The sequence below is a fragment of the Temnothorax nylanderi genome, unplaced genomic scaffold (genome assembly GCF_030848795.1).
Source record: "Temnothorax nylanderi isolate EJ_2023f unplaced genomic scaffold, tnyl_v1.0 TNYL_tig1173_pilon, whole genome shotgun sequence".
Taxonomy (NCBI): domain Eukaryota; kingdom Metazoa; phylum Arthropoda; class Insecta; order Hymenoptera; family Formicidae; genus Temnothorax; species Temnothorax nylanderi.
The window spans coordinates 1-13,778 of record NW_027250235.1 but is presented as its reverse complement, the minus strand read 5'-3'; the positions used below and the strand labels follow the sequence as shown (position 1 = coordinate 13,778).

Below are 13,778 nucleotides of genomic sequence, written 5' to 3'. Positions count from 1 at the left end.
GACATTTTATTTACATATTATTCACAATTGAAATTGATTATACATATATCAGTGAATAACGACAGAATGATTGACATATATCTCGATATTTTATAAGAAAAGATTAAGTTTACAATAAATAACGTCGCCCATCGATTTGCCAACTCGAGATTCGGAGAATCGCGAGATCTGAAATATGTGCCGGCATAGCCGGCACTGGCATAGCGACGTCATAGCACAAGAGAGAAGGAGACAACGATCGTGTTCTGTCCTTCTTTGCGCCGAGCGTACACGGACAGAGGAGCGTGGCATTAGTGTGCGTGGCTATCCCCTGGTGGAAATAATTTTCCGATTTTTTACGCGATAATTACGTGAAAACTACAATTTCTTCTAATGTAATTACAACTTTTCAAACTATTTTTACGTAATTTTCACGTCAAAAGTGCGCGATTTGGGCCATGTTTGTAGTATTTCATAAATTTACGTAGAAATTTTTATGACAAAACTACAACTTTTTAGATGTAAGTATGCGATATGTGTTCGACATTTTTACATCGAACTATGCTGAAATCTGCAACTTTCTATGCATAATAAGGTCTCTTTCTATTCCTGCACTGCTGAACTAGTGCACACTGGTGCAAAAGTTAGAGTGAAACAAAATATACTTGTCACTTTAACTTTTGCACCAGTGTGCACTAGTTCAGCAGTGCAAGAATAGAAACAGACCTATATTGTTAAAATTTATTTACAACTTTTACAAAACAATTTAACTATGTAAATAATCTAAATGACGAATAAAATTAATTAAATGTTAAAAAAACACTGTTATATTATACAATTCACATAAATTCATGATATTTAAAACGGAAAGTGTTACACAAACATAAATAAATACAGGACTTTAAAATAAATATAATTTAAATATAATTTTTTCTTATTCTTAAAAAGTAATTTTAATTATCCAAATTTTAAATTTTTATTCAAATAGGTAAGTATTATTATAATAAGTGTATTAATAAGTATCAGGTAGGTAAGCAATAAAATTGTTACATATATATATTAGTGTTATTAATTCTTATCATTTAATTATATCACTTATTTTCTACTTTGTTTTTTTGACTGCTGGTTTTTGTTTTTGATAAATGTTTCATAGTCAATTGTCTTATCGCTTATTGTCTCCTCGCTCGTATCACTTGCATCTTCTTCTTCTTCTTTTTCTTCTTCTTCTTCTTCTTCTTCTTTTTCTCCTTCTCCTTCTTCTCCTTCTTCTCCTTCTTCTTCTTCTTCTTCTTCTTCTTCTTCTTCTTCTTCCTTCGTTGTCTTAAACTTTTTTATTCCACTGTCCAATTTATGTTTTTGATTATTTGATTTCGCCTTCGTTGTTTCTGCTCTTTTACTCTCAACTGCTTTTTTTTGGCTCAATGTTCCTTTCATTTTGTAGTTGATTTTCTTGCGGGCGGCAGTTATTGCACCATTGAAGTACTTGTTAACTTTAGAACGATGTAATTGTTCGTCAATTAACATTTGTGGCATTTTGCGTTTGATCCGCATCCATTTTTCAAACTCATTAAGAATGCCATATTTTTTAGTTGGAGTCAACTCAGGTTCTACCACGTTGGATTGCGATCGAACGCAACGACTGGCCAACACCTCTGGTCCCTACACTGCATACGACATATTAGTAATAAAGGAGCTAGGTTCCTTTTCTCTCATTATGTTATTATATACATCTGCAGATATATGAACATCAGGTATTTCACAGATAATTTGCTCATCTTTATTACTCTTTGGTGTATCTCGTTTATCTCGGCTTGTATCTATTAAAGAAAATTATAAAATATATCATAGTAATTATAAATACAATTATAAATACAATTATAAATACAAGAAAAAATACAAATAAATCCTTTTTTTTTGTAATGAGTCTGCTAAGTATATCAATGAAAACAACCTAGTCAAAATGTCAAAGTGACATCAAATTGATGAGGAATAATAGGAGTTGTCGGAGTTGATAATATAAGTTTATGACTGATTGGTTACAGTATGATAACAAGCAATAAACACACTAGTCTCTGATTCAGGTTTTGTTTTATTTGATTTTTCGCTTAGGTATTCGTAATTACCCCACTCTCCCCTAACAAAGAATTGTACACGTCATATTATGATAACGTCATATGATGATAATTCACCTTTTATTCTGTCAATAAGTTGATAATGTCTCAGGAAAAACCGGATCCCAAAAACCTTTAAAAAGATTATATTTATTATACATATAGTATTACATAAAAAAGTGATAATAAAATAAAATGTTATACCTTCTGGTGTATTTGGTCGCTCATATTTACGTCGATGTCGCGAGCATCGATTCTTCCGTTTTTTCAATTCTTTTTTTGACAACGACAAATTGTTATAATACTGAAAATCAGATATCATGAATTACTTTTTTATGAGAAAAATATTTATATTTATTTATATTTATTTATATTTATTTTTTTATTTATTTATATCTCATATAACTATACTGTTAATATTGCATTACTTCTCTGCATTCCCAGCAATCCCAGCCGTTTAACTTTGCTCTGTCAGCTTTACATCGCATGTTAAGTTGCTCTGAAATGTCCTTTCTTTTTGACCATCTGTAAATAATGTTTTCATTAGATATATAAAAGCAACTTACACACACACACACATTATCACAATTATGAAGTGATATTTACACATTAAACTTATCCAATAACATCTTTTTTTTATGTGGCTTATTTTCTATGTCATCCAAATTGAAATTGTCCATTTCATTTTTATTTGCAGTTTGTTCTGCAGGCAGATAAAAAGTTTTGTCTTTGATATCGGTCTTGTTATGCATTTTTATTGGTGAAAGATAACTTATGTTAATTTTATCTTTCAATGTATTAATATTTTCCATTTGCGTAGAAGTATGTTTAGGTGAAGGACATAATCTAAAATCTATACACTTTTTAGGAATTTTTCTCTTGAGTTCTAAAAACTGTCTGAGTTTTGATGCAACACTTCTTTGTGTAGGACTGGCTTCTATCACTTCATCTTCGGAAATTTCACTAATGTTGTTCACTAGTGTTGTAGCACTATTTTCAATAACAGTTGCATTCTTGACTGGATATAATGCAAGTCGAGATCTCTTCCTTAGAGGTCTAGAGTCGAGCATTGATGGACTGCTTTTATTTTTGTCGGTATCTTTATGCAAAGATTTATCTGCATCTGATACAATTTCCGTATCGGAATCTAATTCTAATAATTCTTTATCCTTTGTCTCCGTACAAAGTGTATTAACTGTAATTTGGGATGAAAAATGGCTACTAAATCACATATACATATATAATAATTCATCGATGAATTAAAATATTATTTTCGATTATTATCGATAAATTAACACATAAATAATACCGAATTTTGCCTGTATTCCCGGTAGAACAGAGAAAGTAATGATAAATGACGGTTTGATGTCATATTGACATCATTTTGACTAAGCTGTTTTCAGTGCCAATTAACGCATGGGCTGAGGGGGTTATAACCCCGGACTATAGTCCGGGCGGCAATTTTTAGGGGCGACAAATTATAGAAAGAATGATAGGGATAGCGAAAAAATTAATTTTTAAAATTATGAATTTTGCAAAATTTTTATAGACGCTTGATTAGGAGTTAAGATCATGAAATATAGGATATCCCTGCACTCATACTACGTTTACGCGAGCGTTACTTCTGTAGTAACTTACGATAATTCCTTCGCGTAAATGGGATTTTGTAGTAACTTACGATAATTTACTCCGCGTAAACGTAGTATCAGTGCCAAAACTGGTACATCGGCTTTAGCACACAAAAACAAGTCGAAAATGTCTAATAAACATATGTCCGAATCTGAACGGTTCCAAAGTTATAAGGTATTGAAGTTGCTCTACATTAAGCATTAAGTGTCAGTTGCCACAGTTGTTTTGAATCGTGAATCTCATTCTGGTAGAGCACCTTTTGTAAAGCATTAAACAGCATTAAAGAACATTAAGGACCAGTTTTTCAATAGTCGCTTAATTTTAATCTTAGCTCAACTCGACACTGTCTCTTTCTAATGTCCATTTCTACTCTTGTAGATTAACTTTAATCTTGGTTTAATTAATTTTTTATCTTTTTCTAATTTTAAGAACTAGAAAAAAATAAAAAGTAGGGTAGACCGGGGCACGTTGTCACACATTTTTTTCAATATTTTTTGTATTTTTTACATTCAATATTTGAGAGTACTGTGATATGCCAAAATTTCGAGTGAACCCTCAGCTTCAATTGGACAGTGTCGAATTTTGTGTGATTGTTACTCTATAGTTGTTACATAACAATAAATAACGACAGGTCGCTTGTGACAACGTGCCCCGGTCACGGGGCACGTTGTCACATCAAATGTAATTGCATGCAAAATGTTATCTAAACTGTATTCAACGTAAATATCAATATATTATAGTGCGCTGCAATGTAAAAAAGTAAAATCCTTCACAGAAACATTTATTTTATTTCAAAAAAGTACAAAAAGCACGAAATTTTCGTCTTAATCTAAATACAAGAATTCCACTCGAATGCGCAACTTATTGATCGTTAACAGCAAGACGAATTACTTCTAGATCGACTACTGCGGCTCTCGCAGTTTTCCGTTTGTAGGAGCGCACCATATCCCAATTGCACCTATGACATTAAAATTAGTGACAACGTGCCCCGAGGGCATTTTTTTACTCCAAACAGCCTCATGGCCGACACGTTTGAGATATTCATAAGGTTAGGTATTGCACGCGGTAGGTAAAAGTACATACTTTAAGATAATATAAAGGTCTATTCTGAAAAAACATAAGCTTCATGTCCAGTACGTTGAATATTAGACAATAAAATTTTACTTACGGTCGCAAAAAACTTTCAAGTTGATTTTACGTCAACACGGCTGGAGCAATCTCAACACTGTAAACACACCAAAGATGGGCATACACTAACACGTTTTGGGAATGACGGGTGCTGCCCTCTGGTTATTAGTTTTTTAAATAAAGCCGATGTGACAACGTGCCCCGTGTGACAACGGGCCCCGGTCTACCCTAAGTTAAACCGAGATTAAGTTAATTTACATTGGTAGAAATGGACATAACTATCCCTTTTAGAAAAAGAGGAAGAGTGACTTTAGCTAAACTATAGTTTAAACGACTATTGAAAAACTGGCCCTAAACAATTTATGATTTATTATTACAAAAGCAACTTCAAGACTCGATAACTCCGAAACCATTGGGATTTAAACATAAGACATTTTCGACTTGTTTTCATGTATTAAAGCTGCTGTACCAGTTTTGGCTGAGTGCAGGGACACTCTACATGATAATAATAATGATTATTGCAATTTTTTATGATCTATAATTATAACTTCTCAAAAAAGGATGACGTCACATCTTACAAAAGGGCGCTCGAATATTTTACCTCATGGGCGCAAAACAGATTAGTCCCGGTCTACAATAGGTGTTTTAAGCCCTAAGCCTTAAGAAATTGTTCAATCACAGTTGAATTTGAGGAGAATAATTGACTGTGATTGGTCAATTCTTAGGGCTTAGGAATTAAAACACATATTGTAGACGGGCACTTACGTTAAGTCTCCGTCTACAATAGGTGTTTTAAGTAAGAGTTTCACGTATTGAATATAACTTACCAGGAAACATATAATCGGCTACTTGTTTGAGCAGATTTAATATTGCATCCAATTTCTGTGAATTTTCCTTTTCAACATTAGTTTGTTTGAAATTGTCACATGTATCCGTCAAAATTTTTATCATTTCTTGTGCGTCATCTAATTTTTTTTTAATTCATCACGTTCTGCTAAGCATATTTGATAATCGCTGAATAAACACATTACTTTATTTACTGTTTCAGCATCGTCAATAGCAGAAATGATATCCAACAGCTTATAATTATATGTAGATTTCTAAAAAATGTAACGTAAGAATAATATTAACAAACAAAATAATGACAAAATTAATAATACTTATTAATAAATAGCAAAGCAGTGTAGCATAGCAAAATATATTTAAATTTATTACCAATAATAATTGATCTGAGTCAGATTTGCTACTGTTGCCATAGCTGACATTCTAAAATGAAAAAGATTGTTTAACATAAAATATAATTAATGAAATATTAATTTTTAAGTTAAATATTTCTGATTGTTTATACAAATTAATATTTATGTTTTAGTTAATAACAAAACTATTTCAAATAATTTTATCAAAATTGTTTCAATTTCAATAACAATTTTCATTATAAAAGCAATTATAGGGGAGACCGGGGCTAAACAGTCTGGTTTTTTTCGGTGCCGATTTTTATCAACAAAATAAATAATTGAAGTTAAATGTGGTATACCACTGTAAAGAGTGAACCTTTAGCTACAAAATTTATTAAGGAAATTTTTATCTACGTCGCTTTGTTTAACCGGTATAGAGCAAAAACGACAACGGTGGAAAAATTGAAATCTCAAAAATGCCGGGGCTAATCGGTCCCCCCCCGGGGGCTAATCGGTCACACTGCATTTTCAATACATATACGTACATCTAATCCTGAAAAATGATAGGATACATTTGAATAATTGTTTTTTAAGAGAAAAATATAAAAATTTATTTAAATTTTTATGCGAAACATTATTAAAAAATAATTGTTTACCTATTCCATAAAACAATTTAGGCACGTGAATACAGAGGTTAACCAAATCGTAAACTCCCCAACGGCACGTCACATTGTCAACGCGGGCAACCACGGGGAACACGCGTGACGGCGTTCCGGTGCCATAGGATCAGCGCGGACCCTCGAGCAACATAACCAAGCCGCGTTTCTCGCGGGGGAGCGATAAATAGCGACAGGGGGGTTGGAAAAGCTCGCGGTGGAGCGCGACCATTTTACCGACTCGACGGCGTCCTCGCGCCGATTCCTCGACGCGCCGACGACGACGACGACGACGGCCACGACCACCACGACGACGACGGCCACGACCACCACGACGACGACGGCCACGACCACCACGACGACAACGGCCACGACCACCACGACGACGACCACCACGACGACGACGACGATGACGACGACGACGACGACGACGACGACGACGATGACCACCACCGACACCACCACCACTACAACGGCGGCGACAATGACGCCGAGACGATGCGGCGAACGCTGGACGATGCGGTCGCACGCGCGATTGTCACTGACACAAGGACCAACAACAACAATTTACCGCGGTCGGGAGTCGGGACGATCTACCGCGCGCGCGGCATGTCAACTCTCGCACGGAAATCGCGGGATTTCAGAGCCGTGCCGTGCCTCGCCGTACCTCGCCGACGTGCCGTGAGCGCGAGCGATCTCGAAAACAACGGTCCGCCATCTTTTCGGTCGGCCAAAACACCCGTTTTGCGACGATACGTGCGTACCATTTCCCTCTTACACAAACTGACGCACGTGCAAGGGAAGACAGAATCACGCTCGAGGGAAACCTAACCTGAAATCGCCGTGAGCTGAAGTCGTGCGCCCGACGCGCCACAGTGATGAGATTAGCCCGATTAGCCCCGGGTGCTTGTAGACTGATTAGCCCCAAACACAAGTTTCAGGTTTGATCGCCCATGAAATATTAGACATCAACGATAATGAAAAAACTACACTGGATTCGTGTTCAGCATGCATTACTCTTTATAATCACGTACTTCGAGATTTGGAGAGCAAATATTATTGCAGATATTACAAAATTTCCACGCGCAGAAAATTTCACTTTCACCTTCCGAAAACACGTTTGCCCTCGTAAAAATCATAACACGGCAGGTAACCTGCCGAAACTCCGTTGGTCACATGGGTACCATAAGCAGCGTTTACAGTGTTAATAGCGAGTTCGCACAATATACAGGTTTCGAGATATTTGATTAGACGTACTTACCCCGTAGACTTTTTAGCCCCGGTCTCCCCTACACATATATTGACCAATTAAAATTGTTCAACATGTTACATTTGAAAAATGTTTCAAAATAATTATTATTAATACTGAGTACTACTACCTATCTGTTACTTATTAAGTTAACAATATTTTTACTTTAAATATTGACAGTGGCATTTGAATAGAATCCACGGGGTATATAGTACGCGAAGCAGGTGTAAGGGTAAATTGCAAACAACATGGAAGAAAACAGTTAAAGAGGAGGCAGGAGCAATCAAAAAGATATGGAGATCACGGATAAAGGCGAGGAATAGAACCCGTTGGAGAAGCTTAGTCGAGGCCCTATGTCCTAGTTGGAGATAACAGGCAATTATTATTATTAACATTACACATTACAACACATTATAAACACTTTAATACTTCCAATTTCATATTCATATACGTACCTCTTGCTTTTTTTTTACTTTTTGTTTCTCAGCGTCTATATGTGCTTTTATAATTTTACTTTCTTTCTCTTTCCTTGCTTTAATAACATCATCTGTTTTCTAAAATAAAGAATTTATTTTATAAATATAATACTAAAACTATTTTTTACCTTATTTTATAATTATTATACTTAATTTACCTTCGACTTTCTTTTTACGTGTTTATTCACTTCATTCTCAGGTGGTTCGTATTTTGCATTAAGATCGGAATAACGAATTTTTGGCAAAACAGGTCTCTTTTTAGATACTTGTGTCTTAAGAAGCGGTAAACTACCTGAAAAAAATTAGATTTTCCAAAATTTGCATTTGATATTACCACAAAATAATTTTATGTACAAAAATACCCAGATAGCACAGTGACGTCAAATGACATATCAATTCCGTCATAACGTACACTGGAAGTGGCGATTCATTGGCTTTGTTTTGCCAGAAGAAAACTTTCTTTTCGTACAAATTTTTGTTTTCATCGTACGATTCTAACGAAAAATTAAGCAACTCGTCTACAGAAACGTATTCTTGTTTTTTGTATTTAAAACGTACACGTATGCCCACATCATGTCCACTTAATTATAACCTCTTTCAGAGTTATAATATGGTAAATAACTGCGAACTTTATAAGTAAACTACTGCAATTAAAACAATTAAACACTGAGTCACTGGAGTGTAACGCACGCTGCGTTCCGATATATATTCAATTCACTACACCACTGTACGACTGTACCAGTACTGAAAATCTATAAGTTTACATCATGTATACATTACAGATTTTTAGTACTGGCAATGTGAATATCGGACCACAGCCGTAATACACACAAATAGACAAGTTAACAACAACTAATTATTGATATTTACGCGTGCGAAAATTCACAGCACAGAACGGAACGCGCGAAAGCAGCACCAATCACAGTCATTTCGCGGCCTTAGGCTGCGTTCGGAAACGTCACCCGAGTGCATATGAGTGTACCGTGTGAACCCATGTGTACCCGGGTGACGTTTCCGAACGCAGCTTTACAACGTCAAGACAAACGCAGCAATTAAGATCCATACCACGGAGGATCCGTGATCCATACGTTTTCACCGACATTTGTAAATATTATCCTAAGAACGCAGCCTTACAACGTCAAGACGAACGCAGCCATTAAGATCCATACCACGGAGGATCCGTGATCCATACGTTTTCACCGACATTCGTAAATCTTAACCTAAGAACGCAGCCTTACAACGTCAAGACGAACGCAGCCATTAAAAATGTCAAAAAGAGGACCATATAAAAGATATTTAGAACCTGGAAGTACAAGAGACATTCCGCGGTCTACCGTAAAGCGAAGAAAGAAAGTTGATCTTTCTGACTTGGACTTATTGCAATCAAATAACTCACAGAATAATCAACAAGTAAGTTGTTTTATAAAATGTTTCAAAATTTATACATTTATGCAATTTTTATACATTTACTTTATTGCTTTTTCATCAAGAAAATAATTGCCTTTATGACACACTTATACATTCAATTCCAGATATCAACATTTGATCACGATTTATGTACACTTGAAGAGTCTTCTAATAATAAAATCAATGAACCTAGTTCTTCAAGAATATATGAAGAATCTGTATTCTATGATGCCAATAATAATAACAATAATGAGGTTATCGAAGAAAATATTGATGATACAATCTATTTTGAAACTAATGTAAAATTTTATTTTATTATAATTGTAATTTTTAATCTACATTAGAGTATAAATGATGAGAACATTTTTTTACAGCTAGACGATGTTCTGAGTACAAGTGATTCTGGAGCCAATTTATCTGATATTGACATTGATGATGAAAGGGAAAATTCAAATCAAGTACGTAATTTTGTGGTATATGTGCTTGTGTTTTTCTTAGCATTAAAAATGTTTTCATGTTACTTTATACAACATTCACAAAAACAATCTAACGTTTTTAATTTTAGAGTGAAGAAAATGTGGGACATGACGAATATCATTCTTAGAAGAACACTTGGGGGCATCTACAACTACATCTAAAGGCGAAGTTTTATTGATGACTTTAGTAATAGGACTGCGCCATTCTTTACCGTGGACAGCGATCACAGATATATTAAAAATGATAAACGTAATATTTGGCGAGCGAATAGTACCAGATACTAAATTCCACTTACATAAATATTTTTCGCCAGAAATTACATCCGCGGTTTATCATGTTTATTGTCCACATTGTACGAAATATTTAGGTATTAAAGAGTCTATCCGAAATTTAAACAATTGTGAGTGTGGATTTTAATCTAAAAGAAGCAACATTTTCCTTTGTTCAGTTCAATTTAAAGATCAATTTAAAAAGTTATTATCAAATAAATTCGTAATAAAGCATCTTAACTATAGATTTACAAGAAAAAAAAAAGAATGATAAAGCGTTAGAGGATATTTTTGATGGTAAAAAGTATAAAAAAAATAAATGTTTAAAAGATGAATTAAATCTATCTTACATATTAATACTGATGGGTGCCAACTAGCAGATACTTCTAAAGTAGCTATATGGCCTTATTACATAATGATAAATGAATTGCCACCACATATTCGTACAAAATATATAATACCAGCTGGATTATGGGTTGATAAATCACAACCTAACATGAATGTATTTGGCGATATTTTTGTTCAGCAAGCAAATGAGTTGTCCACAGTAGGAATTTCGTGGAATTATAGAGGAAAGGATGTTACATCTAAATTTTTTTCCATTACTATCTTCTGTTGATTCGGTTGCTCGTTGTAAAATGTTAAATATGAAGCAATTTAACGGTTCATTTGGATGTACATACTGTTTGCACCCAACAGAGCGAATTAATAATGTTGCAAAGTACCCAATTTCTATAAATATCCAGTACTTAGATCTGATTATGATATAAAAGAATTAATGAAGAGAAGTGTTACATTAGAAACTGCTACTGCTGAGGACAATTTTGGTAATAAAAGGACCGTCTTTTTTAATGAATTTAAAATATTTTGATTTGGCAGATTCTTCACCGCCTGATTATATGCATTCTGTGTTATTAGGTGCAATACGACAAATAACTGAAACGATTCTTACTCAGTGAATAAAAATACTATATTGGACAATTCTTATAAAATGGACATAATTAATAATACGTTTGTATCCATATCACTACCAAAAATAATAACGAGAACACCAAGACCTTTTGACAGAACGAAAGTTATGGAGAGCATCAGAGTGGCGATCCTGGCTTTTATTTATTCGCTTCCTTGTTTACGCGGAATATTACCAACAAATATTTGCGACACTTGTCACTTCTTGTAATTGCAATTAATATTCTATTACAAGATTCAATAACACAGACTGCACTTGCCACGGCAAAGTCGTTACTTATTAAATTGTGTCAAATTGCAATCACTTACGGTAAAGAGATAATGACATATAATGTTCATTTATTATTACATCATGTAAAAGCGTTGAAAATTTTGGTCCACTATGGGCACATATGCATTTGCATTTGAAAATGCGAACAGATTACTATTAAAAAATAAACATAGTCCAGCTCGTATTATACCTCAGTTTACAAAAAGAATATTATTATTTCAAATATAACTGTTATTTTCTGATAAAACAACCATAAGTCATCATGTAAATGAATTTTGTAACTCTTTGTTTGAAACAAGACTAAAACAGCCGTAAAATTGTATGACAATTCTGTGTTAGTAGGTTCTGGAAAAAATTTGCCATTTAACAGAAGAGGAAATAGAACTACTTAACGAGCCAGTAGAAAAGTGCTTGTCTTTTGATAAACTTATTTATAATGATGTAAGATATACAAACAATTTATTATCAACAACAACGCTGCAAGAAAACTAAATGATTCAATTGTGCAATTAGATAATGGTTAAATTGGTCAAATTCATAAAATTTGTTTGATAAAATTCGGAAATGTGGAAAAAGTAATATATTTATAAACCACTTTAGATTAAGAACTTCAATTTAACATTTTCTTTGATCCCTATTGAGCATATAAAGGAATGTGATGTCACTAATAGTATTTTAACAGTACATAAGCCAGCAAATTTAGTCAGGCCATGTATATTTATGCAAATAGATAAGTTTAAATAATGTGAGTAAAAAATTCCCTATGGTGTTTTACACGATAATAGGTAAAACATATTTTTGTATATAGTAATTAGACTGTATAATCGTCATATGTATTATAATGTGAATAAAACAACTTGCAATTATTTATTTTCTCTATGTTGTAATAAAAACACTTCCACAAGTAAAGATAAGTTAAGTATTAGGATAAAAGTACGTCAACTACACCATGAATTGTTGTGTGTAGAAATGTGCAAAGTAAAAAGGCAATTATAAGTATTTCTTACGATTTTTTTAATAATTTAATACAAATTGTAACTTTTTATGAAAATATAAAAATGTATCAAATCTTTTATGGACTCATAATGCTGAAAAAATATTAGCCACGTATTACAGGGAATATACTGATACAAAAATCGTATAGCGCCTTTTATGTCATGCAAACTTGTATGTTGTGTACAAAAACGTAGAAAGTTGTAAATATATTATTGTTAGCCTATTTTGGGGGCCCTCGAAATTTGAGGGCCATGGGCTAAAAATGTCCAATTTTAGGGTTACTCTTTATAAACATGTTCTTATACTTCTACAACAAACTGCATTTAGATCATAAAAATATTCGTAGAATTTTGTACGAAGTTTTAAATGATTGTAATTTTTGCAAGAATGTACAACTTCTACAATTTACTATAAAATTTTCATTAAAATATTCGTAGAATGTTGTAGGAAGTTTTAAATAGTTGTAATTTTTACAAGAATGTACAACTTCTACAATTTACTACAAAATCTCATAAAATATTCGTAGAATGTTGTACATAGTTGTAAATGGTTGGTGATTTTTACAATAATCTACAACTTCTATAATTTACTACGTTCTCATAAAAAATATTCGCAGAATGTTGTAGATAGTTGTAAATAGTTATGATTTTTACAATAATCTACAACTTCTACGATTTACTACGTCTCATAAAAATGTTCGTAAAAGTTTGTTACAATTTTCTATTATCTTTACAATTACTACAATTTACTACAATTTACTACAATTTACCATAAATTTCTACAATTTTCACAAATTTCTACAAATTTGTGATTTGTTGTAGAAGATTGTATTTTTTCACAGAAATACGTAAATTGTTGTAAAATTATTTCCACCAGGGTGAATGAGAATCTACAAGCTCTTTACGAATTTAATTATGTTATTTTAACGGAAATTCGACATTATGATGAAACACTTCATTATGATACTGTTACAATCAATTTTTAAT

At 33.2% G+C, this 13,778-nt stretch overlaps 2 protein-coding genes and 1 long non-coding RNA gene across 4 annotated transcripts; 1 reads left to right on the top strand and 2 right to left on the bottom strand.

Annotated features, from left to right (window-relative positions):
• Nucleotides 1-1,032: 1,032 nt before the first annotated feature.
• On the bottom strand, nucleotides 1,033-6,159 carry LOC139786865 (uncharacterized). Of its 2 annotated transcripts, XM_071725989.1 has the most exons (7): nucleotides 6,063-6,159; nucleotides 5,675-5,947; nucleotides 2,697-3,285; nucleotides 2,519-2,615; nucleotides 2,295-2,394; nucleotides 2,169-2,223; nucleotides 1,033-1,796 (listed from the first exon to the last, which is right to left on the bottom strand). In XM_071725989.1, the coding sequence occupies exons 2-6, from the start codon at nucleotides 5,796-5,798 to the stop codon at nucleotides 2,180-2,182; spliced, it is 954 nt and encodes a 317-aa protein (XP_071582090.1). In that variant the 5' UTR covers nucleotides 5,799-5,947; nucleotides 6,063-6,159; the 3' UTR covers nucleotides 1,033-1,796; nucleotides 2,169-2,179. The 2 variants fall into 2 exon arrangements, 1 of the variants encoding a protein (XP_071582090.1); XR_011722445.1 differs by lacking the exons at nucleotides 2,169-2,223; nucleotides 2,295-2,394; nucleotides 2,519-2,615; nucleotides 2,697-3,285 and having other exon boundaries at nucleotides 6,063-6,134.
• Nucleotides 6,160-8,205: 2,046 nt separating this feature from the next.
• On the bottom strand, nucleotides 8,206-8,954 carry LOC139786866 (uncharacterized). Its single transcript, XR_011722446.1, has 3 exons — nucleotides 8,766-8,954; nucleotides 8,562-8,695; nucleotides 8,206-8,481 (listed from the first exon to the last, which is right to left on the bottom strand). It is a non-coding gene; the product is annotated as an uncharacterized lncRNA (long non-coding RNA).
• Nucleotides 8,955-9,400: 446 nt separating this feature from the next.
• LOC139786864 (uncharacterized) lies at nucleotides 9,401-10,685 on the top strand. The gene is made up of 4 exons (XM_071725988.1): nucleotides 9,401-9,813; nucleotides 9,936-10,109; nucleotides 10,185-10,268; nucleotides 10,376-10,685. Exons 1-4 carry the CDS (start codon nucleotides 9,670-9,672, stop codon nucleotides 10,412-10,414), a joined length of 441 nt encoding a protein of 146 aa, XP_071582089.1. The 5' UTR covers nucleotides 9,401-9,669; the 3' UTR covers nucleotides 10,415-10,685.
• Nucleotides 10,686-13,778: the final 3,093 nt, after the last annotated feature.

Excerpts from the sequence above, each read along its gene's own strand:
- LOC139786864 (XM_071725988.1), top strand. The coding sequence starts at position 9,670 with ATGTCAAAAAGAGGACCATATAAAAGATATTTAGAACCTGGAAGTACA. Across the intron at positions 9,814-9,935 it reads ACTCACAGAATAATCAACAA|ATATCAACATTTGATCACGA; the intron begins GTAAGTTGTTTT and ends ATTCAATTCCAG. Across the intron at positions 10,269-10,375 it reads AAAGGGAAAATTCAAATCAA|AGTGAAGAAAATGTGGGACA; the intron begins GTACGTAATTTT and ends TTTTAATTTTAG.
- LOC139786865 (XM_071725989.1), bottom strand. The coding sequence starts at position 5,798 with ATGATAAAAATTTTGACGGATACATGTGACAATTTCAAACAAACTAAT. Across the intron at positions 2,395-2,518 it reads ATTGCTGGGAATGCAGAGAA|TATTATAACAATTTGTCGTT; the intron begins GTAATGCAATAT and ends TCTGATTTTCAG. Across the intron at positions 2,224-2,294 it reads GCGACCAAATACACCAGAAG|GTTTTTGGGATCCGGTTTTT; the intron begins GTATAACATTTT and ends ATCTTTTTAAAG.